General features: G+C 35.5%; 1 protein-coding gene across 2 annotated transcripts in view; it reads right to left on the reverse strand.

The window, feature by feature from the left end:
- The window catches only part of LOC127520874 (adhesion G-protein coupled receptor D2), a 73,785-nt gene that overhangs the window by 33,532 nt on the left and 15,250 nt on the right, over positions 1-25,003 (reverse strand). For both annotated transcript variants that reach the window (XM_051909541.1, XM_051909540.1), the window contains one exon: positions 2,263-2,304. In XM_051909541.1, the coding sequence (XP_051765501.1) occupies positions 2,263-2,304 (42 nt within the window). The remainder of the gene's footprint in view (positions 1-2,262; positions 2,305-25,003) is intronic.

Below are 25,003 nucleotides of genomic sequence, written 5' to 3' on the forward strand. Positions count from 1 at the left end.
CCAAATCAAGTGTGCTGTAGCTTTAATGAATGGAACTGGGAAATCAAATCACTTTATTCCAGGTAAAATCACAGAAAGCTATTCGACAAAAGAGCATTTCCAGCAACTGGAGGTACTTGTTTGAAGTTGCTGCTTTTAAAAGCAGTTTAGTTGTTTTCCTCTCAAGGTTTTAAAGTGATGTAGCCCTAATGTTCAATATAAAAATACATTAGATAAAATTTCCATATGAAAGCAATGCAAATGGATAGATTTACCAAAAAAAAAAGAAAAAAAAAAAAAAGCAGAGGTCATAAAACAAGGATGACCATTATTAAGCAAAACAGACTAAACTATATAATTATTTTTTTAATGATCAAAGCGATCAGATTTAATTTGTTCTTGGGGTGGGATGATCTACTGTATATAAAAAAACTCAAAGAGAAATTATAAAGGGAAATTATCATCAAATTGAACTGCAGCCTGTTATTATATGAATTCTAAGCAGGAGAACACAATATACCATACTGGGCATAATTAATATTTTATTATTAATTTCCTGTTCAAGCAATCTCCTGTATAACAAATAACTATACATAATTTACATGGTATCTAAAGTATTTGACTGTAAAATATTCTCATGTCTTAGCTAATGGCTCATGCACATTGGGAATAAATGGCATGTTATGTGAATCTCTCGGGACATGGTGCTGATCTCTCTCTCTCTCTCTCTCTCTCTCTCTCTCTCTCTCACTTTCACGAATGGCTGATTTAGCATATTCTCACTCGTATGTTTCTTTTGAGATAATCAACTGTACAGACATGTGAAACAGATTTTTTTTTTATCTCAGGAGAAGCGGGTGTTTCTTTAAATGAGAGCAGACAGGGTTGATCGTTTCACTTTGGCCTCTTTCTTCCGCTCTTTAAATATTCTGGGACTTTTTTTAGTCTTTGTATACAAACACTTTGATCATTCTCCTCAATTTTTCAATTATACAAGAATTATCTTTTGAGTGTCAGATGGTAAAACTTAATCTGCTATTGTTTCTTGTCATTTAACGAAACAAAAGGAATGAGGTAAATTCACAAAAAAAGAAAAGCACAGATTATTACATTATATATTTACAAAACCCCCTTTGAAAAAAGTGTAAAGCAGACACGAGCTGCTCACAAATTGTGAAGACCTCTGGGTCAAGGAGAGCCGGGGGTTGGAAAATAGATTCCGACGTACTAAAAAAGCCTGTTAAGCAAGAATGCGGAGATGATTTATTTTACAATGCGGAGAGGGTCACCGGCAAGTCTCTGCTGTGTCAATACAGGGCTCGGTCTCAGGGCCATCTCCTTACACCTCTTTTGTAGGCACTGAAAAGGTAGACGCAAAGGTAGACAAAAGGCAGGGGAGCTCTATCAATACTCAGGGTGGAGATGAAGAAAGGAGAAGAGGAAAAAAGAAGCTGAGGTCTAAGGCCTGCAAACTCCACTTATCCATGTGCTAAGAGTGAATCTTGGCCTGTTATATTTGAAATATTATGCTAACATTTCAAATGATAAATAATATGAATTGATTAATATTACATTTGTATTATATTAAACAAATGAACATTTACTAATTATTTAAATGAATGTTTTTTGTGTTTATGAGCATTTTTTATTTATTTATTAATTTTAACGTAAAATGTAAAGATAGATAGATAGATAGATAGACAGACTGATCTTACATTGGATGACAGCAGTTACAGTCATCCATACTGTATGTGCCTTGTTCACATTTGGATTTGAATTTCAAGAAGACAATTTAGAACATATTCGCCTCATCCCCAATTCATAACACTTGTGTTTAGTTCTCCACTCTTCAGAAGAGCATCTAAATGGTAATAGCCATTCTGCAGGTAAATTTCCACCCGATCTTCCCACCGTCCTGCATACATATCCGTTTCTCTCTGTGCCTCTGTGTCTGAACCAGCGGTGAGCTCTAATGTCAGAATGTTAAATGGAAGACCATGAGTTTAAAAACTTAAAGAGGCAGTGAAATATTGGCCAATGTGGTTGAGGGATGACTGGCTCTTTACTCCGGGTGTCAGTGTTTAATGGTGGGACTGGATGCATATAAGTTAGCCCAAGCATGAAGGGCAGTGGGACGCTCATGTGGAAAAAAAAGAAAAAAAGAGTCTCGCTTTCAATCCGCCACCCCCCTAACCTTCCTTTGGTGGGGTGGGGGTCCCATCAGAAACATCATGTCATTTCTCTCACTCACTCAGTCAGCCTTGAGATGCACTGCGGACTTACCTCAGTGTTGTACACTCCATATATCAGGAAGATGAAGAGACCCTGCAAAAGAAAAAAGAAAGAAGTTGTTAGGAATCTTTTATTTTTTTATTTGAGCTACTGAAATTAATTCTCTCAGTAAAGAACAGCATGAAAAGCATTTCTGAAACCAATCTGAACATTGTGGACTGATATGCGTAACCCTACTCAGAACTTCGGGCCAAGGTTACCGAAGCTTTGTAGAAGCCTATTCTTCACTCGAAAGCAACCAAGCAAGAGGTTAATAAAGAAAAATCAGTGGCATAGGTAGTATGGGAAAAAAATCAAAATAAAGGGAAAAGAAAAATCAATACAAGTTAACAAAAATTCTGAAAGAAGCATGAATGGGTTGCCCTTGGATGTACAGAAAGGGGGCACAAAATTTTCATTATTTTCATTATTGTGACTATTCAGTATAAGAGCTGTGCAGCTTTAGGTCTGGAGAGCAAAAGAAAGAGGACAAATGAACAAAAAAGGTGAGGGTCAATTAAAAGTTTAGACATTCTAAGACCAGAAAAGTGTTCTTAAATGTACATGCTCAAAAAAATGTGAATGTCATAGTAAAAAGTTGGGTTTTGTGACACTTCAGATTCTTGTACCAACGAAAAGTACAAAATGGTAAAAAAAAAATATCTAAATGTCATTATTTACTCACCCTCAAAACATTCCCTCAACTGATGACAGTATTTACATTAGGGGCTTTCACACCGAATAGTTCTAAGAACTCAGTTATAGGAACTAGGCACTAGAATAGTTCCCAGAGAACTAATTTATTCCCCAGGCCTGTTCCTGGTTGCATTCGCACCGGAAATAGGAACTCTGAAGTGGCCGACAGCGTCTTTTTTAAGAACGGCATTTACAAACGCTAAAAACCAGTGGATGGAGGATGCCATGATTGGTTGTGTGTAGTGGTTTTCATGATAACAGAGATGGAATGTAAATACATAATTTATTTATGCGACTTAAAGAGCAAAAAGTGGGGCTAAGAGACAAAATCTCCTATGATAAATTTCAATATATCATCGAGGCGGAGAAAAGAACACAACCCTGCAGACAACAGGTAAATGCCATTATCGCTGTTTTCCATGCTCGTTAAGTAAATGTTTACACGGCTTTATAAAAATGCCAGGTGCCGGTGTTTGACATGCGGTTGACCAATCAACGTACACTTATGTCACTGATGGTTTCTTTAGTGCTGGGTTAGACCCTACTCTGAAGTAGGAGCTAATTTAGTTTCCCCAAAAGGAATTCCTAGAACTAAAATCGGTCCAAGTTCCTGCAGTGCGAACACGGCAAAATCCGGGTACTTCAGCCAAAGGTTCTAGGAACTATGAAAAGGTTCCTCCGGTGCGAAAGCCCCTATTTTTCTTGAATAAATCATTTAAAAATAAACCCTTATTAACAACATCATGTTATAATCATGAGTGAGTCAAACTTTCCACATATTCATATATATTTGTATACACATTTTGCTCTCTACACTTAATATCTGTCTTCACTTATAAAATGAATGAAAGATGAAAGAAAAACCATTTCATTTTAAAGTCCCCCTGTAGTCAATAATTTTATCCCTTAAAACTCATCTTTGATCACCAAAGTGACATATATAAACATTTTTTCCTGTGAAAAAAAATTCTTCATGCCTTAAAATAGCCTGAATGTAACTCTACACCCTTGCATCATTTAATATATGCGGATCTATGAATATGCTAATAAGCCCCACCTCCACTCATTCGCACGAGCTCAGAGATCCACTTAGTCAACTTATGGCGCTTTTCCACCGCATGGGACGATGCGAAACGGTACAGCTCGCTTAAATAGTACTACCTCGGTGGAGGTTCCAAGCGTGCCGTACCGATACTACATGTGACTTGTTAACACTGCAGATCACTGATTGGTCAGAGAGAATCGTCACTACCAGCATCATTGGATTTGAAACATGAGACACCAAACTCGCTAGATTTAACAGCCACCGCAGTATCATTTGTTCGCGAAATGACTTGCTTTAAACGACTGTCGTACGCAACTTGAAAAAAGAAATGGCTGTATCATGGTCAGTAGATGAGGTACAGACTCGTTGGTAGACGATGAGGATCCACAGCAGTAAAGGCAGCACAACTATAACGATCAGTCTATAATCCCACCCAATTTGAAGCAGTACTAACTGCAATGGAAAAGCAAACTGAAAGTAAAGTGAGCCGAGCCGTGCCGTACCGAGCCGAGTAGTACCACGCAGTGGAAAAGCGCCATTACTGAGGTAAACGCTGGACAGTGGTATCGCTTTTTACAACTTCGGACAATGTGTTGCTAATGTTACACAAACGATGTTCCCATTCGCCATCTCTAAGTCAGATAGCTGCCTTCTAAAAATCAGTATCCTTACAAACGCTTTTGAACATCAGTGGAGAAAGACATATAGTTCATCATAACATCGTAACACCGCTATATTGCTAAATCTACACGATTTTTCATATCAACAGAAAAATATACCGGGATATATTCTCTTGAGACTCCCCTGCTTCAGAGCAGTCACGGCTAATGATATGCTAAAGCTTGCCGGCACAAGGTAGTTTGTAACGTCATAAACACCAGCGATTCACCAGCGATCAGCATTTTTGAACCTGTCTTTAGATCACTGCAGCTTTAAACAGAAAATACCCAGCAATGGTGTTGACTTATGAATTTGCACATGATTTGTCTTAAAGCATATTAAAAACACCACATAGACATAAACAACATTAAAAACTTGATTTTCACCACAGGGGGTCTTTAATAAAACCTCTAGAGCCAAGTCTAAAAGCATGAATGAACTGCCCTTGAGTAAAAAAAAAGAAAAAAAAAAAAAAGTGCCAATTTGTCCTTGTTGCACGTCTTAAGGAAGAAAATTAAAAGTTGCGTTAACTTGGTCAACATTTTTCTGTGCTTTTTTACCTTCGTTTTGCTATCATGACTGAAAATGTTCTTGAATATACACACTAAAAGTATGCCCAAGTCTATGGTTTTTTAAAGCAACTGTGCCACACGAGTCCTGAAAAGTGAAGCCAAAGCATCTCGATCGCCCCCAGGTGGCTGGAAGCAGTATAGGTCATAAATACCCCCCTCTCCATGAAATGTAATGGGACACGAGAAAAACTAAACAATCAAATTACACTTTAAACATTTTTTTTTTTTCCAAAAAGACGGTTTCTGTCATTTTAGGCAGTTTTTATCATGCTGGTGTTAATTCAAGTGTTTGTTCTTTAAATAAGTTTGGTTTTAGTTAATTATTTGATGCTATAAAAACAGGGTTGAGACATCATGATTGACAGCTGAGATTGACAGCTTCTCTGAGTGAAGTAGTCACTGAGGCGCCAACTGACTTTTTCCTGGATCTTCGTGAGGAGATTGGAGCTTTAACTTTAATTTCTACATTTCCATAACTGTTTATTTTACACCGACATAATGAGTTGTTCTGAGCGTGGGCGAGACCTTGATATCGCGGCTCCACTTCATGCTCACTACTGCGCAGACTCTGGCTCCAAGTTCATTATGCGCAAACTCAAGACTCAAGATGTCAGCGCCATACTGGCACACTGGCGGCTTCAGTTACTACAATGGAAGGTGCGTCGTCCATCTTTTTTTTTTTTTTTTTTTACAGTCTATGCTTTCAAGCAATACTGTACAAATACTTAAAATTCTGAATTACGTGACTGAACCGTTGTTGTTTGATGTGATAACTTAAAAGTCCATATTCTTTCTGCAGAAATTTAACCCCAAAATCTTGCCATTACCAGCAGAATTCATGCCCCCTAAAAATATAAATTTAAATGCAATTTCCACTTATCTATAACAGATTATTGCCATATTTTGCTCTGTGAGCTTAATATCTGTCGTATCTGACACCTGTGATAGAGTGACATCAATCAAGCAACAGTTTGGAACATCCAATTTGCCACAGCTGGATCACAATGCATCATCATTGACAAGATGATTTGGAGGTCTGTTCTAGATGTCCACTATGTTGCCTGTGATGCCAGCCCTCTTCATTTCATCACAGCTGGGGAGCCACAGATCTCCAATCGGCCCATGCTACGCTATCAGCTACTGTCAAAGTAGCAATGACATCTACCATAAAATAAAGAGAAAATAAAGAGAAATTATTTATTGTATACCAGTCTATGAAATCAAAATGGCAAATATAAATTAAATTCTAGAGCTGACATTGTCATATTAAAATCATGTTTTTTTTGTTTTTTTTTTTACATAAATGTAACTAGGACCTTAACACCTTGTCTACACCAGATGCGACCATTGCAAAGCACTTGGACTACATCAGAAATAGAACGGGAGATCCGCTTGTTGTGTCGCATCGCGCCGCATCCAGTATAGACAATATCACTGATTATAATGGGTTCTATTCTTTTGACGCGTCGCATTGTGCCGTGCTGCTCACGTCCGGTGTAGACACGATGTAAGACAAAATGATGTTGAACAGACTATGTTATATGCCTCACAGAATTTTATTTTAATTATTGTTATTAAAAATATGTATGTTTAAATAGCTAAAAATCAATTTAAATAAATCTTTATTTAAATAAATAAGTTAAAATAAATAAATCAATATTCATAATTTAAATAAATAGTTATTTAATATTCTATTATATAAAATTATATTATTATTGCTATTATTATTATTTACATTCATACATTTAATATATTATTATTTATAAATATTTATTAAAATATAATAATAATAATAATAATAATAATACAAATAATAAGCTGAATGAATGAATGAATGTGTGGAGCTGTCAATTGTTTTAAAGTGAACATTGTTTTTAAAGGGTTAGTTCACCCAAAAATGAAAATTCTGTCATTTATTACTCACCCTCATGTCGTTCTACACCCGTAAGACCTTCATTCATCTTCGGAACACAAATTAAGATATTTTTGATGAAATCCGATGGCTCAGTGAGGCCTCCATTGCCAGCAATGTCACTGACCATCTCAAAATCCAGAAAGGTTCTCAAAACATATTTTAAAACAGTTCATGTGAGTACAGTATTTCTACTTTAATATTAAAAAGCGACGAGAGTACTTTGTGTGCCAAAAAACAAAATAACGACTTTTCAACAATATCTAGTGATGGCCGATTTCAAAACACTGTTTCGAAGCTTAACGAATCATTTGTTTCGAATCAGTTGTTCGGAGCGCTAAAGTCACGTGATTTCAGCAGTTTGGCAGTTTGATACGCAATCCAAATCATTAATTCGAAACAAAAGATTTGTTAAGTGTTTTGAAATGGCCCGTCACTAGATATTGTTGAAAAGTCGTTATTTTGTTTTTTTGCTTTATAATATTAAGGTAGAACCACTGTACTCACATGAACTGTTTTAAATATGTCTTTAGTACCTTTCTGGATCTTGAGAGGTTCGGTGACATTGCTGGCATTGGAGGCCTCACTGAGCCATCGGATTTCATTAAAAATATCTTAATTTGTGTTCTGAAGATGAACGAAGGTCTTACAGGTGTAGAACGACATGAGGGTGAGTAATTAATGACATTATTTTCATTTTTGGGTGAACTAACCCTTTAACATAATTTGAAAGGTAAATCTGGTTTTAAACCTAAACCAGCGTCGTCCCTTTATAATTATGTGGAATCTAATACTTGTATTTATTATTATTTAAATAGTTAAATATCCATTTAAAGAAATCCTTATTTTATTATTATTATTATTATTAATAATAATAATAATAATAATAATGTTAAAATAAATAAATGTTTATTTAATTATATATTTAATTAATAAATATTTAATTAAATATTCAGGTAAATACATATTTTTAACATTAATTTTAATAATAATTAATATTATTTATATCTATTATATAAAACTATTATTATTACTATTATTATTATTTATATTAACATTTAATATATTAATATTAATAAATATGTATATAAATAAACAAACAAATAAAATAAATAAAAGGTGTGGATCAATTATGTTCTGAAGTGAAACATTTTTTAAACATTGTTTAAAAGTTAAATCCATCTTTTTTTTTTTAACAGAAGTAACTTTTTAACAGAAGTATTCCCTTTATAATCATGTGGAATCTAATACTGCACTACAGTACCCATGACTCCTCTAAGGAATCAATATCCAGTGATAGCGGGGGGTAAAAGACAATGCGGCACGCATTCCATTGTTTTGCATTAGACTGTCAATTTTCTATTTAGTATTGCAAATGAATTATCATGTTTTTGATCATGGGCCTTATTTGTGTTTAATCATTCATTGTGCTCTGAACAAAGTGGGAAAAACATCCCTTGCATATTATGAAAAATGATCAATTAGAATATAATTGAGTTAAAAATAAAATGGCACCAAAACAATAACGATGGATTGTTTAAAAAGTTAATTCATTAATGTCGAGCTAAAAACAAACAGAAAAATGGAGCACATTTAAATGCATTGTATTTTTTTGGGTTTTGGGGGGAACTAAAAAAAAAATGCATTTCTTTTGAACTCCGCTCTAAAATGGTTGAAATGTATGCAAAGGGATTGTATTGCTATACATCAAACAAAAAGCATAAATTATCTCCTAACGAAACTAATTAGGAAACAATTCCGTTGTTTAAAAACAGAATGCAGTAGGAACTAGTGAATGTTGTGTTCCAAAAAACACGCAGCACCCCAGAGAACGCAATGCATTTGGAAATGTGATTTCATGCAAATAATCAGCACATGCTCATTCGAGACGTGGCACAATCCAATGTTGAAGTGGTAGGTAGATACAGATGGAATCAATAACATAATCTAAAAATGCATTTTCACAAAAAATGGAACTGAAATATTTTTGTTGAGGTCACTCTTCCTGTACCATTCTATGTCAAACACAGATAAATCCTTCTCAAATCTGTGTGTGAGAGCGAACGCACTGTACTCCGAGGAGAAGAAAGGCCCTTGCTCCTCATTACCCGTGACAAGATACAGAAATTCACTTTGCTTTTCATTTAGGGGCTTCACGTCCCCTTTTATGGATGTCTGCCTTCACGCTTTTACTTACTTCGCCTCGCCAGCTGCCGCATAATAAATGATTATAAATTTTCACAGATGACCACCTTGTCTTTTTTTATCCGGTCCCCTAATGCACAAAAAGTTAGGGAGCGAGCAGGTACCAAATTTTTCTCTGCAAAACCCTTTTTTGTCTTTATTTATGACGTTGTCCTTGGTAAGGGAAATTTCAATGTACTGAAATGAAAACTATGATTAAAGGGACACAGTGTATGGGCAGAGAGAATGGGGCAGCTCTCCATCTCTCAGCTGTTATATATATATATATATATATATATATATAAATATATGTGATGCTGGGTGACACTACTTGAGGAACAAATGGAGCTGACCGGATGGAAGGATGGAGTGACATCAATGGTTTCTGAGAAAAAAAGCATGGAACAATGTCCACAGCATCTGATTTTAGTAAGCAGTAATGAAAGGAAACAGTATCTATCTAGCCAACTAATTTATCCATGGAAAACACTTTTACAAAATGAGAAGCGTTTGAGCAGGACCAGCCCTTTGCTGTTCAGGGTTGGAACCAATTTCTCAATTTAGGGAATAGCGCGGGTGACTTTGATGACAACATGAGGGGTATCAGGTGTGTGTGTGTGGTTTGCTGGTGATTTTACGAAGGAGTTGAAGGCTAGGTTGGGGTTACGCTCAGGGCAATCTTAAACAGGCTTGCTTGCTTGGTGCGACACACATGCACAGAAACGCACAATTACACCAGCAAACCAGATGACTGTCAACATCTGCTTTGGGTGAAAGGACTCTTATGTGTGTGTAAGCAGCCATTACAACTCTGGACTATATTCAAATCACAAAATAACATTAAGGGGAAAAGATCAGGAATTTTATATAAATTATAATTTATATGTTTTATATAGATTTACATTAAAAAAAAGAGAAAGAAATAATAAATGTATAAATAATATAAGTGTGCATACAGTGAAATCAATTATTTGTGAAAAGTAAATTATTTTATTAATCATGAAAAAATGTATTTCACTGTATAACACATTTATATGGCATGTAATAATTATACCTAAAAATTTTCCAAAAAAAGTAAATAAATTATATAAAAAGCATTATGTCTGTGTATATTAATATAATGTATATATTATAAAAAAAACATTAATATATATTGGCCCAGTTTCACAGACAGGGCTTAGCCTAAGCCAGGATTAGGTCTTTGTTCAATTAGGGAATTTAAGTAGCTTTTATAAACTTTCACTAGAAAAAAAAAACATTTCTGGTGTGCATCTTGAGACAAAACTATGGCACTGACATATTTTAAGATATGTCAGTACAAGTTGCTTTTAGTTGAAAAAGCAGCTCAAACATGCATCTTGTCTGTGAAACCGGGGGATTAAGCGAAAAGTAAAGTATGAATGATTAAATACTGTATACACATATGGTGTATATAATAATTATATATAAAATAAAATAAAAATACATAAAAGTAAATAAATATAAATAAATAGTGTGTAAATATCTAATTAAAATATCTTATAATTATGTACATGGGTCAATGACATGACGGGTCATTTTTTGTCCGAAGGCCTTGAAGGGGAAATCGGATGCCAATTTTCCACAAGTTAGTATGATTCTTTAGGGTCTTCATGAAAAGTCTATAATATATACTTTGATTAAAAATTTCTTAATGGTTATGTAAAAAAACACCCTTTTTACCTTGTCAAAAACAGCTCTGTTCACAGTGAGCCGTTTCGGTGCATGTCCCTTTAAATGATAATGAGCTACTGTTCACCCCACCCCTATCTTCCGTGCGTGGGCTGTAAACACTATTTGGCAGGTATTGCATTGAACTCACCATTCTTATTTATGCAGTTATAAATGCTCAAAAACGATTAAAATACATTTGAAAATTGGGTAGACACACTGCCAACACACATTTATGTCCAAAGTGAATTTTGCATCCGATGTCCTCTTTAATAATAATAATAAAAAAAACAAAGATATGACATCCAAAATATGTAAGGTAGTACAACTAGATGTATTTTATTGAATCCAAAAAGTTTTATTTATATTTTGCTACATATAAATGTATTTTAAAGATTTTGAAGTGTCAAAAGGTCATTCGTTTTAACTGTCCAAAGGCCAACAGCCATTTTATTTGTGATTAAAATATCTTAAAATGTAATAAATGTATATATTTTTTATTCTGGCATGATTTTATAACATCATATATCAACATAGTGCAAAATGGTATTAAAATTATGTGTTTAAGTCGTTGTTTTGTTATGAGAAAGAATGTCGGGAAAAATGAATATCATTGATGTCATTCAGAGTAACCAATATAAAGGGACCATTTTGGATCAAGTAATGCGGTCAATATCATGTGACAGGATGTGACATCATTCAGCCACCTGCAAAGGACCATATGATCATGAAGCAAAGTAACTGACTCTCTCTTAACTATTTGAAAAATTCATGTTTTCACTTGCTCATATGCACGGCCCGAAACATCATTCGGTACAACCGCTATAAAACATGGAAAATGTTGTAATATTTTAAAAACTTGTACTAAATATAAAATATTTGATTGTCCTTTTGCTAGCTAGCTAGATAGATATCAGCCTGTTAGCATTGTTTGAAAATATCATTCAGTATTACCAAGTGTCATTCTGTAAAACCAAAATTTTGGTTAAACCGAATGACTTTTTTGGTGACAAATTTAGCCCATCTTGTAAAAAACAAAACAAAAAGCAGTGTTAATTGATTATAAAACCACATAATCTCATTGTTAACACTTAAAGGTGCAATATGTAAAATTTTCTTTCCGCTAGAGGTTGCTAGAGGCCTGTTCAAAACAAAGGTGTAGCTTGAGGACGCCAAGTTTGAGTGCGGAATCTTGGGGCATGTGGTCTTCACCTCATAGCCGGTGGAAATAATCGACTCCTCAATAAAAGACGCCAAGTTTGAGTGCGGAATCTTGGGGCTCCTCAATAAAAGACGCCAAGTTTGAGTGCGGAATCTTGGGGCATGTGGTCTTCACCTCATAGCCGGTGGAAATAATCGACTCCTTCAATAAAACTTCAAAATTATATCGCCATTATGTTTTTTAACACTTTTAAAAACCTTAAAAATGTTGTATTTTTATATAATTTTACGTATAAAAATATTTAAAAAAAAATTGTAAATAAATTATAAAAAAACATTGTATGTATTGTATTGTATGTAATCATTGTATGTGATCATGGTGCACATATTTGTGACGGCAGCTGATAACATTTTAGTAAATTCTTTCCAAGGTCAGCAAACGTACATCATTAATGTCGTGCTTCAACAAATAAAGAATGACTATTCTGTAGCTAATGGAATATCAAATGTTCTGGACACCCATTCTGACTTTAATCTTTGTAAGATTACACACAGCAAACCCACAGAAATGTCTCTTCTTGTCAAACTAAAGTTGACGTATCAATCTGGGTAGAGTCAAAGGATCCAGGCTTTCTCTGTTTGTGTCAGGCAGAACCTCCTGCATGTGGCAATAATTACAGAAATAGGAGACAGAAAAGCTCTGGAAGAAAAGAAATCAGAGCGCGAGAGAAAAAGACAGTTTTCACGCTTTTTTTAAGAGACCTACTAATGTCTCTGACGCCCCCCAGAAAAACAGTTTAATTAAGTTGTATACACAACGTTTACTTTAAGTGCCAGTGGTCTTTTAAAAAAGGGCCAAATGTCAGCTTTGGGTTTTGACGCTGATGTACTGCAGAACCGGATCAAATTCGGAGACGTGTTCAGCTGTGTGGTGGGAATGTCAGAGAGGGTTCAAAACGAGGCCCAGCTGTGAAACACTGAGTATGGCAGTTTTCCTTCATGAGAGCGTGAACGATAGGTTGAAAATCTTGTAGACTTCCAAATGTTAGCCCTTATGAATCAGGGTAAAACGTAAAAGACCCTCTTAAAGAAAATTAGATTTGAGAGCTACAGCAGAAGGGAAGATTATCAATGAATAACAATTTTTTCATTGATAAAAATGTCTGATGACTTCAGACTAACACTAATGTTTTAAAGTTGTATAACATGTTACAGCTTTTTGTATGTAAATGCCATTAAAGGGTTAGTTCAACCAAAAATGAAAATTATTCCATGATTTACTCACCCTCAAGCCATCCTAGGTGTATATAACTATCTTCATTTATGATGGATGGATGTACTTTTTTGGGCTTCAAAATCTCACACCCCCTTCACTACTATTATAAAGCTGGGAAGAGCCCGGATATATTTCAATATATATAATTGCGATTGTGTTCGTCTGATTATTTTCTTTTTTTGGGTGAACTATCCCTTTAAAGTTACACTGCCAAATAAAAACAATGTGAAATTGTACTTGATTTGAGGCGGATTAGATTTCACCCCTGGACTTTTTGACATATTAAATAGCGGGTTAGAATTTGTAAAACTTGCCCTTTAAAATTATACCAGTCAATGACAAAATAATTTTATCCGATCTATCATCACACAGCCAAACTTATTTCATATGCCTGCACAGGGTGGTCTGACTCGCTGTTGATATAAAGAAAACTAACGCGCTGCCAGTCAGCTCTGAAAGTCCAGAAAGGTCCTGGAACGAGGCAGGACGGGGCAAGCGGGTTCTGAAAGAGAGTGAGGGAGTGAGAAAAGGTTAAATAAAATAATATTTTTTTGGCAGTGCTTGTCTGTGAAAAAGTTGCCACTATGATGGTAAAGTGATCCAGGTTAGCAAAAAAAAAGAAAAAAAAAAGAAATAAAATGTGGCATCACATAAAACATCCTCCTTTAGTTGTCAGGGTGTTGCCATGTGGTTCCTAGAGTCTTCTGATTTTTTTTAAACAATGCGGTAAAATTTTGCAGGTAAAAAAGTCTTATTGTCAAATGTTGTATTAATGTATGAAGCACAGCTCACACAGAAGTCACTTTTTTGTTGGTCAACATATAAACCGTTGTCAAATCTGTGCCCTGTTGAAATCCCTCATACTTGAGCGAAATTCCAGATCTTGTGAATTCCAATTGAAATGACCTGATTTTATTTGTAAAAATGTGCCAACCAATGATAAATGTGACCGCACCCTTACCACACTCTTACACCATGTCTACACCGGACAAGAGCGGCGCAGCGCGACGCGTCCAAAGACAATAGAACCCATTATAATCAGTGATATTGTCTACACTGGATGTGGCACGGCGCTGCACAATGCGGCAAATTCCCGACAGTAAACAGATTCCCAGTTCTATTTCTGACGTAGTCCAAGTGCTTTGCAATGGTCGGTTTGTCACGTTCAGTGTAGACGGCTTTTAGCTGTTGCGGCGCGGTGCGGTGCGATGCGACACGAAAAAAGTCGCGCCTGGTGTAGACACGGTGTTAGAAGGAAGGGTTCTATATAGAACCTTTAAGGGTTCTGTCAGGCAATTCATAGACAGTATAGAACCTTTTGGGGATTCTCATCATGAGATCATTTTATGGATTTAGTTTTAATTCATTTTTTCTTTTGATTAAATTTTATGAATTAAACAGCTTATAAACATATTCTATCACTAGAAAAAATGTAAATAAATGATTGCATAAAACTATCAACTTTACCGGGTTATGACATTTGCCCTTATATAGAGCCTTTTTTGGCATAAAGGGTTCCTCAAAACATATGGTTACAAATTAATTTGTTTAAATGTTCAATTTTATCATAAAAAAGGTGGTCTAATCAAATAAATACCTTCAATTGTGATAATTAAATAAAAATTTACTGACATTTTAATCATAACTTTAACCTTTAAACCATTCGATTATGATAATTCAAATTCCATCAGTTAATTCCATTTTATTATTCCACTTTTTCCACATCTTTTTTCCACCATTCTTACATCCACCAGGTGAAAAATCTGATTGCTTATAAAAGTAAAAGTGATTTGAGATATCATTCATGTCTACAGCACAAACCAACATTTACTATTATTCAGCAAATTTTTACTTTCGAAATCCAGTCATTTCATTAGCAACCCACGCAATTGAGAATTCACACACAGATTCTGCAACAGGTTCAACTTAGTCACAAAGATTTGCTACATTGACCAAAGAAAAGCTGCTTGGTCTGAAAGTGACTTCTGTGTGAGCTGCGCTTCATACATCACTACACTAGATTACAGACTTTTTTGCCAAGGAACTTCTGCCGAAAATTCGCTAATGTGGCCGCACCTTTTTCCAAAGTGTGAGTGAAGGGGAGAGAGAAATGTAGCGAGGCAGAATGAGTGTACAAAGGCCCTCTTGAGGCAGGGAGGAGCTAAAAACAAGAAGGAGAGAGTGCTGGAGGGATACCCACAGGCCACCCAGCAGTGAACAGACGAGGTAGAGAACGGGAGAGGCAGTGCAAGGCAGTCAGGGGAGGCGGGGAGAGTTATTAACTTAGCCCTGAAAGCCCTTCTTAATATAGGGTCCAGCGGTGATAGCTAACAGAGCCTGGCAGAGGTGACAGCTCTTGGACCTGCTTGAGGAAATCCAATTGAGAAGCAGCCAAGAGGAACAACAAGCGCAAAACAGATGTTCCCTGCTATCGCAGAGCGCAACCGTGTATACAGCAGAAACACCCTCTCTGCTCTCAAATTGGACGCAGAAAAAAATAACAATCGGGATTATTATAACATCCACATTTCTGTGCCTTCCCAGCTGCCTTTAAAAAAGTTGAACGACACGTTTAATGTCTCGTTATACACTGAATGGATCTTCAGATGCATTCGAAGGTTAGTCATCACAAGAGCACATATTCAGTCTTGTGCAAGGTGGAAAAATATGATAATAGAAAAGAAATATATAAAGAAAATATGGTATTATGCCATTTTAGAGGACAGTTTTCTAAGCAAATCTTCAAAGGCCGAACTAGTCGTATTCTCTACGCCAGTATGATGGAAGAATTTCAAACCTGTAATGGAAAAAAATAAACAAAAAAATCTCATTGTGTTGCATAGACAGCTTTATAAATGAGCTTTCCTAGAAGGTGTTTGTCATATTTCAATGTTGACAAGATCAGTTCATTTTACTGAAATGATTCACTCGATTCAGATTCAACAAAATTATTTGACTCCCTGCATAGTATTTTAGTTTTTTTTTAACATCACAATTTTTTTTGACAGATACTGAGTTATGTACAGCATTTCAGAATATTCTCTGGTTTTATAGGTTGTATTTAGTGCAAATGTATTTGTTCAAGTTTAATGTGGTCACTAAAAGTGAGATCAAGAATCAAGAAATTACCTTTTTTTCAGATTAATAATAATTTGTTATAATTATATAACTTACAATTAGTTTCATGTAATAAAATATGTAAGTATGTATAACTATGTAAATTAAATTTAAATTATTATAATAAACAGCCTAATTATAAATCGTATAACAAATTATTCAACTTGGATATCATGCATGGTATTATTTAAAAAAATAGCTTAAATAAGTAGCTTGACTTTGGCTTAACTTTAAATAATTTAAATAAATGCTATGGTATATCTACTGCACTGATCTTAATCTAAAGGTTTTCACATATTAAAATCTTTTTTAAAGAAAGTTCTTATACAGAATTTAATATCAAATATTGACATGTTTTATGCATTCAAGACAAAAAAACAAAACAAAACAAAACAAAAAAGGCTGGACACTAAGAAACCAAAGTAACTAAACACCAAAAGCTCACGGCACACATGTGTGAGAGTAAATGGAGAGAGAGTGAATGGTAAACAAATTCACTTTTAAACAAGACAATTTCACACTGCATGCTTCGAAGGGCCAAGTCAAACATCCTTGCAGAAAATTGATACAAACTCTTAACACATGGGTCAAGCCACACTCTTTGAACTTGAGGAGAAAAGGAGGCCCCATGTGCCAAAAAACTGTTTAATTAAAAATACTTAGGCATCCAACAGACATTTCTGAGTGCCCCCACTGTCAGAACGCATGAGACCACCCTGCCAATCTCAGTCAAATTCTAATTACATACTTTCCACAGAAAGCAAGAAAAATGTCTGGCTTCAAACGGCTAAGATGGAACAGCTGGGACTGGGAATCTGCTCGGACCCAGAACTCTCAGCCACAAGCAGAAAATCTACTGTTTAAAAACACTGCAGCTCACTTCTGTGTTCAATATCACGCACCTGCACTTATGCATTTAGGCATAATTTGATGTACTGTAAATAAGGTTATTTGAAGCAAAATATTATTGCAGATTTTTTTTAAATAACGGATTTTATATTGCAACATAGCAATAAACATTTGATTTATAAGAAAATCAAGACTCTTGCACAATAAAAAACACATCTTAAAAAGAGACTGCTTGGAAAGGGGGTGTCTGGGAGTCGTCTTGTTTTCTTCTTCAGATTTGAGTGGGCTGGGGGTTAATGGCATGTGCCCGAGTCGTGCCACATGCGGTTAAGACACTTTACACCAAGAGCATCAATCCTTATAACTCGGCGCGAACGTCACATGTGTTTAGGGTTGACCACGGCTCACGGCAGTCCTAAGTGAAAACGAATGGTAGTTCATAGACATGAGCACTTCATTCGTCTTCGTTTTCCAGTCTCTTTGTCTATTTCAGAGTCTGCGTTTTTAGACTTTGTCTCTTCGCCGTTGTGTGAAATAGTCTTCGCACTGTCTGATAATTTTAGCTAAACATCCTTCCCACAAGGATATTATAACATTACATTTACACGTCAATGACGTGTAAACGTAATGGATCTATTAAATGATTTAAAAATACATAAAAAATGCAATTTATGCAATCGATATTACATTTATATAGTCATGTGAATACACATCATCTATAATGTTCATGAATTTATTTTATTTTATAATTTGTATGGAAATTTAATTTTTTTTAAAAATTATGTGGTATAACTCAAAATCAAAACAAAAAGCAAAAACCGAAAGCAAAACCAAAAACAAAACCCAAATCAAAATAAAACCAATAAAAATGCATGAAAAATACATTTAAAAGGCTGAAATTCTTTAAAAAAACATGGTGGTTTGGCATAATCTTTCATTATGATTTATTTTCAAACTATGCAATACTGCAGTTTTATTTTTTAGCTACTTTTAGAAAATATTTAAAAAGAACTGTCTGGTGAATCAAAGTCAGTGTGGTGTAACCAACATGCAGAAAGCCATTTTATTGTCATGTCAAAATAAAAACCATAAAACAGGAAATTATATTACAGAGCCGATCCCTGTAGACCCTCATGACTGTGTCAAGGTCATTTTTATGAAAAACCAAGGTTAATTTGGGTCAAGCAAAATAACCTTCAAGAAAGCTTCACAACATTCATGAATGAAGAATTCGTGATTAAAAAAAAAAAAGGAAGAATTTCTTGAAAAATAGTTTATAATAGTTTTTTTTATAAATAGTTTTTTTTTTGCTTGATTACGCCACTTAACATTTTTGAGTCATTAAATCTAAAAATAAATAATAAAAAAAAGTTGTAACCGACAAGAAAACAAAGATAGTAGTTGTAACCGACAAGAAAACAAAGATAGCATTCCTACAAACTTAGCACTTGCATTTTGATTTCGATAAAAAAAAAAAAAAACTCAATTATCATCCCTTTTCATCTCAATCTCATCCCTTCTTTTGTCATTGACCCCTACATAAACTTAAACTGGACTGTTTGTGGTATAATTGAGCAAGAGGTGAAAAGCCTTAAAATTGACTAACATAAAATTCGAAACTGCCAGCGAACCAAACTCAACCACTTGCCTTTTTTCAAGTGTTAATGAGTCCAGTTGAGACTTGAGAGTTTTGACGCACTTCAAGCATTAAGGTGGTTTTCGACCTGAACTGGGCCCAACTCAAAGGCAGATGATTGGCACATGCTTTGACTTAATGACGATAATTACTTAGAAAAACAAAGCAGGAGACCACATCTGCACAGTGTAAAAAGCCCAACTCCGCAGCCGAGAGCCGAGCTGTCAGCAGCCCTATGCATTTTCCCACCTAGGGTGGGTAACTCTTAACAAAACCCACCAAAGTGACAAGAACCAGATTAATACGAATCAACATATCCTCGTAAACAATCGTTAGGGGCCAGGCAGTGGGGGAAATGTCACATGACGACAGTCCCGCCACACAGAAAGGGCAAAAGGGCTATATCATGAACTACATATTGATCGTTGTTTCACACTAGAAAAAATATATTTGTGATTCCTCTTGTCTGATAAATAAATCTCTACACAGATTTTTGTTTGGTTTGTCATTTATTTTAACAGAATGTGCATGTACGACTTCAGCCGCAAAATTTTAAGACAAACCTACGATTAAAATGCTTCATTCTAGTCAACAACAAGCATGCCCCACAATTAGGATTTCTTTCAGATGAAATAATGATTTAAAAAGAGCTCAGGCATGAATAATACATACCGTGTTTATTTTGGATTTCATTTCCATGCAGAAAACGAATTACTCACTGGTAAATTGGCATCAGCGTTTGACAGACTTTATGGAAAAAAGAGGAAGAGCTTTTCTCTTGCCCAGACTGACCCAGTTCTTGTTAATTATCTGCAAAGTATACATCAAAGCTCACCAAACAGTCCGCAGCACTCAGATTAAAACAGATTTAAAAGATATCCCTGCAAACCGCCCATCTCATAAACCTATATCAGCTGAAATTATAAATTAAGTGGCCATTGTTACAATGTAATTTGGGTGTCGGAGTGGTTTCTGACGCCAGAGGTTAAACATGTGAGGGCCGTGTTGTTGTAAGAGGGGTTGCGAGGTCATCCCCAGCGGGTCATGTGATCCTCAATCTCCTGCCAGGGTAGCCGAGTGATTTGCTTTCCTATGACACAAACTATTACTACACAGAACTGGCAGGTAATTATAAAGCAAATAAATGCGGGTGGGTGCCAAACGCGTCAGGCTCTTTTGGTGGTACATGCGAGCCGTGGAATTCCCTTTCCTCTCGACAGGAAACATGTTATTCACAACGATTATTTGTTACTTTTTGGCCAGATTCCAGCTTCAAACTGCCATTTTTCTTAATGCGGTAGGGCCGAATCTCACACTCAATGGCATAAGCCATATATATATATATAAAGCAATATAAAAATAACCTTTAAAAGGATTAGTTCACTTCTGAATGAAAATTTCCTGATAATTTACCCACCCCCATGTTATCCAAGATGTTCATGTCTTTCTGGTAACACTTTATTTTCCAGTGCCGTAGTTACACGTTACTACATGTACTTACTATAGTAATAACAGTAAATTATGCATAATTACAAGTAACTAACCCTGAACCAAACCCTAACCCTAACTGTAACTCTATAGTAAGTACATGTAGTTAATTAATAGTACTCAGTACTTATTTGAGTAATTACAATGTAATTGCGGCACTAAAATAAAGTGTGACCGTCTTTCTTTCTTCAGTCGAAAAGAAATTAAGGTTTTTGTGGAAAACATTCCAGGATTTTTCTCCATATAGTGGACTTCACTCGGGTTCACCGGGTGGAAGGTCCAAATTGCAGTTTCAATGCAGCTTCAAAGGGCTCTACACGATCCCAAATGAGGAATAAGGGTCTTATCTAGCGAAACGATAGGTCATTTTCTAAAAAAATAAAAATAAAAATTGATATACTTTTTAACCACAGATGCTTGTCTTGCATTAGGTCTGCGATCCGCCACGCAATCACGTTACAAAGGTCATGCGTGACATAGGTGGAAGTACCGATCCAGTGTCTACAAAGCGAACGTGCAAAGATTAAGCCAAACGCCCTTTACAAAAAAAAAAAAAAAAAGGTAAAACAACGATGTCGGACGATTTTGGAGTTGAAGGAGAAAATTAGATGAAGTTTTTCACCCCACCGCGGTACTTCCGCCTACATCACATGTGACCTTTCGACGTAATGCGTGGCGCATCGCAGAGCAGTGCAAGATGAGCATTTGTGGTTAAAAAGTATATACATTTTTATTTTTATTTTTTTTAAAATGACCGATCGTTTCACTAGATAAGACCTTTATTCCTTGGCTGGGATTGCGTAGAGCCCTTTAAAGCTGCACTGAAACTGCAATTTGGACCTTCAACCCGGTGAACCCCAATGAAGTTCACTATAAGGAGAATAATCCTGGAATGTTTTCCTCAAAAACCTTAATTTCTTTTCGACTGAAGAAAAAAAGACATGAACATCTTGGATGACATGGGGGTGAGTAAATTATCAGGAAATTTTCATTCAGAAGTAAACTAATCCTTTAAAAAGTATAAAAATATACAATTTAACTTTAACCAAAGTAAAAAAAAATAAAATACATTTCACTGTGAAAGTGTATGACTACATCTACAGTACACTAGTACTACAGTAATGATTATTTTAATAGCTTTTTATTTTAACACGATCAGGTATGATATTAATATGTGAATGCATACTATATGTTATTCTTGGAAAGGCTTAAAATACTAAAAAACAATCTGGTCTAGAAGGTTGAAAACACTTACACTACAGGGCTGCTGAATGCTCAAATCTGATTAGTTGACTAATGCTCTAAGGTGTGCAATTATTTTCAGGGAAACGCACAGCTAAAGTAGTTCTAGCAGGTCTTGACCACATTGCAGTTCCATATCACTTCGCCAAATGTTTTCAGTTATTTCAGTAGGTTCTTACAGCCTACAACCACAAAAGAAACAAAACCCACAATGACACCGACCAAGCAAATAAATGTAGTAAACAATAGGATGAAAACGACAAATTATTGTCATGGTTTTTGCCACAAAATACGTTTTATTGTGTCCTGAAAGCGCATACTGTCTCGCTCTCGCACTCTCTCTCTCTCAAACGTACACACGTACTGTATAGTACGGACACACTTGCACAGAAACGTTTGGTCAGCGCTGCTCTGACGAATGAATCAGTAAAATAGTTTAGCAACTTAAGATACATGACTCACTAGCGAGGTAATAACTGTGCGGTTCTTGAGATAAACTTATAGTTTTGCTATTAGTAGACACTGCTGCCTTGAGAGACGAAGACTCAGGTAGGCTAATTCATATATGCTGCTTATTCTCTCTCTCTCTCTCTCTAACTGCATTAATAACTGTATCAACTGTATTATTCTGCTACAGACAGACAGACAGACAGACAGACATATAGACAGACAGGCATATAGACAGACAGATAGATAGAAGACAGACAGACAGACGGAAGACAGACAGACAGATAGATAGATAGACTAGATACACAGACATACAGACGGAAGATAGATAGACAGACAGACAGACAGACAGACAGATAGATAGATAAATAGATAGATAGATAGACAGACAGATAGATAAAAGACAGACAGACAGACGGATAGATGGAAGACAGACAGACGGAAGACAGACAGATAGATAGATAGATAGATTGATAGATAGATAGCCAGGCAGGCAGACATTAAGCATAACTTTAATCGTCATAAACATACACAACAAAATGAAAGAAGCGGCAGTGGTCAAATATGGCATAATAAAAACAGCAATGTAAAATGTCCCGGGCTCTTGGCCCCTCCCTGCTTCATAACACAGTAACATTAATAGAACTTTAATACATTAGCTAGCCCATGAATATGATTTCTGCCCGAGTCCGTCAAACTGCTTTCCATCAGTTGTGGAGGTGAGGACAACAACTCCCATGATTCCACGCTCGTTCATGGCGTCATCACGCTACGCCTTTGTTATCGTTTTGAATAAGTGACCTCTAGCGGCGAAACTTACATACTGTGCCTTTATCAAATGTAAAAGCTTTGTGTTTCTACTTGTTGAGACTCAATCAGCAGGATATTTGTGATCATCAGTAGAGGGTTGAATCTTTAACAGACATTTTTCAGTGTTTTCCGTCTTAAACAATTCAACTTGAAAAACATTTCCCTGACCAGGGGTTTTGGGACCGGCTGACCATGGAGGCCAGAAGGAGTGAGAGACGAACTGGACACCTGTCTTGACTGAGGGATTCCTGTCCTGTTTTTGTTTGTTACAGACAGTTTTTAAAATTAGTCGCTCATCTCTTTGTGAGAGGTTTATGGCTCTCTCCCAGGTTGCCCCCTGTGGACCTCAACTTGCATCCATGTCAAAATAATTTCCCAAAACACTTTGTTAAAGAGTTCAGGAGGTGTTTGTTGTGACTCTGCTGAAACAAGTGTATGAACATGGATGCTAATGCATTTCATTTCACATTAATATTTCTATTTTATTCTTGTCTTGCGCTGCGAACCTTTAGGAGAAAAAACAGTGGAAAATGTCTGTAGTTTGATTTCTTTATTTATGTTTATGTAATAAAATACTTTCAAAGTACCAACAGAAAAATAATAATATTTAAAATAATAATGTTTTGCTAAATATTTAAGTTACTTAACTAAGTAAATATCAAAAAAATGTGTAAAAATTAAATTCTTCAGTTGTAGGATTCACCTTACTGCAACACCCAAAACACTTGTCCTGAGTTTGTGACCCCAAACCCCCTTTAAACTTTCTATCCTCAAAGTTATTGATAGAGGGAAATTATGAGCGTATAATGCTATGGACAATGCATGGTGGAGGGCCTATTATATACCGGTAATGGATAGCACTGAGTTTTTGAATGACATTGCACTGAGATTGGATGACAGAGGGTCGTGCGATTTATGACCAAATGAAGCACCTCCACTTCCCCCTCCCCACCCTGTCCTCACCGAAAGCCATTTATTTCCAGCATGATAGAGAAGCACATGGTGGTATTTATGGTTCAGGAGTTTGTAAATAAGACAAAATTAATGAGAAAATTAAGTTTTGAAGTCGGGATAATGTTGCTTTCACATTGCAATGTTATACATTAAACTATGTGTCGCCCTCAAAATTCCCAAATTGTCATCAGTAAGAACACTTAAATGAAATGACGTTAAGTTATTAACTTTATTTTACCTATGTATCAATTCTTGTAACTGTAGAAACAATATCTAAAGAGTTCACAATACCATATGTTGTAGAAACGTTACACTAATGTTATTTAACATTTCTTCAAAGGAAAAACGGCAGATAAAAACACTTCTCAACATCATCATACATTTCAACCCTCTTAAGATTAATATCAAAACAATTTGTACCACTTTGAGCGCATTTTACTGGAAATCATGTAAAAAAAATTATTCTCAATGAAAAAGTCTCAAAAAGTATGCCATTCCTATGGGATGCTCTATTAAAGCTCTTATATATATTAAAGCTAGAGGAGTGAATAACTGCTACACTTTTTACAAAATATGCAAATGAAGCTATTTCATGCTTAGTGCTAAATAAATAAGAATGATTTGTTTGTCATGTTGTTTCTCTCACTCAAAACAACAGGAAATGTGGCCAATGAAAAGAGCTTGTCAACATTATTCCTTTTATTGATTTAACAATAAAGTCCTGTGGCTTAAGTTATGTTGTTATTGCTGCTTATTGAAAATACAATGAAACATGGAAGGGGGGGAAAAACACAACAGGAATTTCACATAAGGCCATCTAGGACTCTCTGGATAAAGTACGCCTGTTATATTCTTCAAATGTTCAAGGGCGTTGCTTAGAAAGCAACCATGCCAATGAAATTATGAATATATCCTCAATCAAAGCAACTTCAGATGGTAGAATGTTTCATTCACCGCCCCATGTGGTCTGCATTCATATGAGCGTGCGCCGTCTCTGCTTCCTTTTAAAACCATG

This window comes from Ctenopharyngodon idella, chromosome 10 (genome assembly GCF_019924925.1).
Source record: "Ctenopharyngodon idella isolate HZGC_01 chromosome 10, HZGC01, whole genome shotgun sequence".
In the NCBI taxonomy this organism is placed as follows: Eukaryota; Metazoa; Chordata; class Actinopteri; order Cypriniformes; family Xenocyprididae; genus Ctenopharyngodon; species Ctenopharyngodon idella.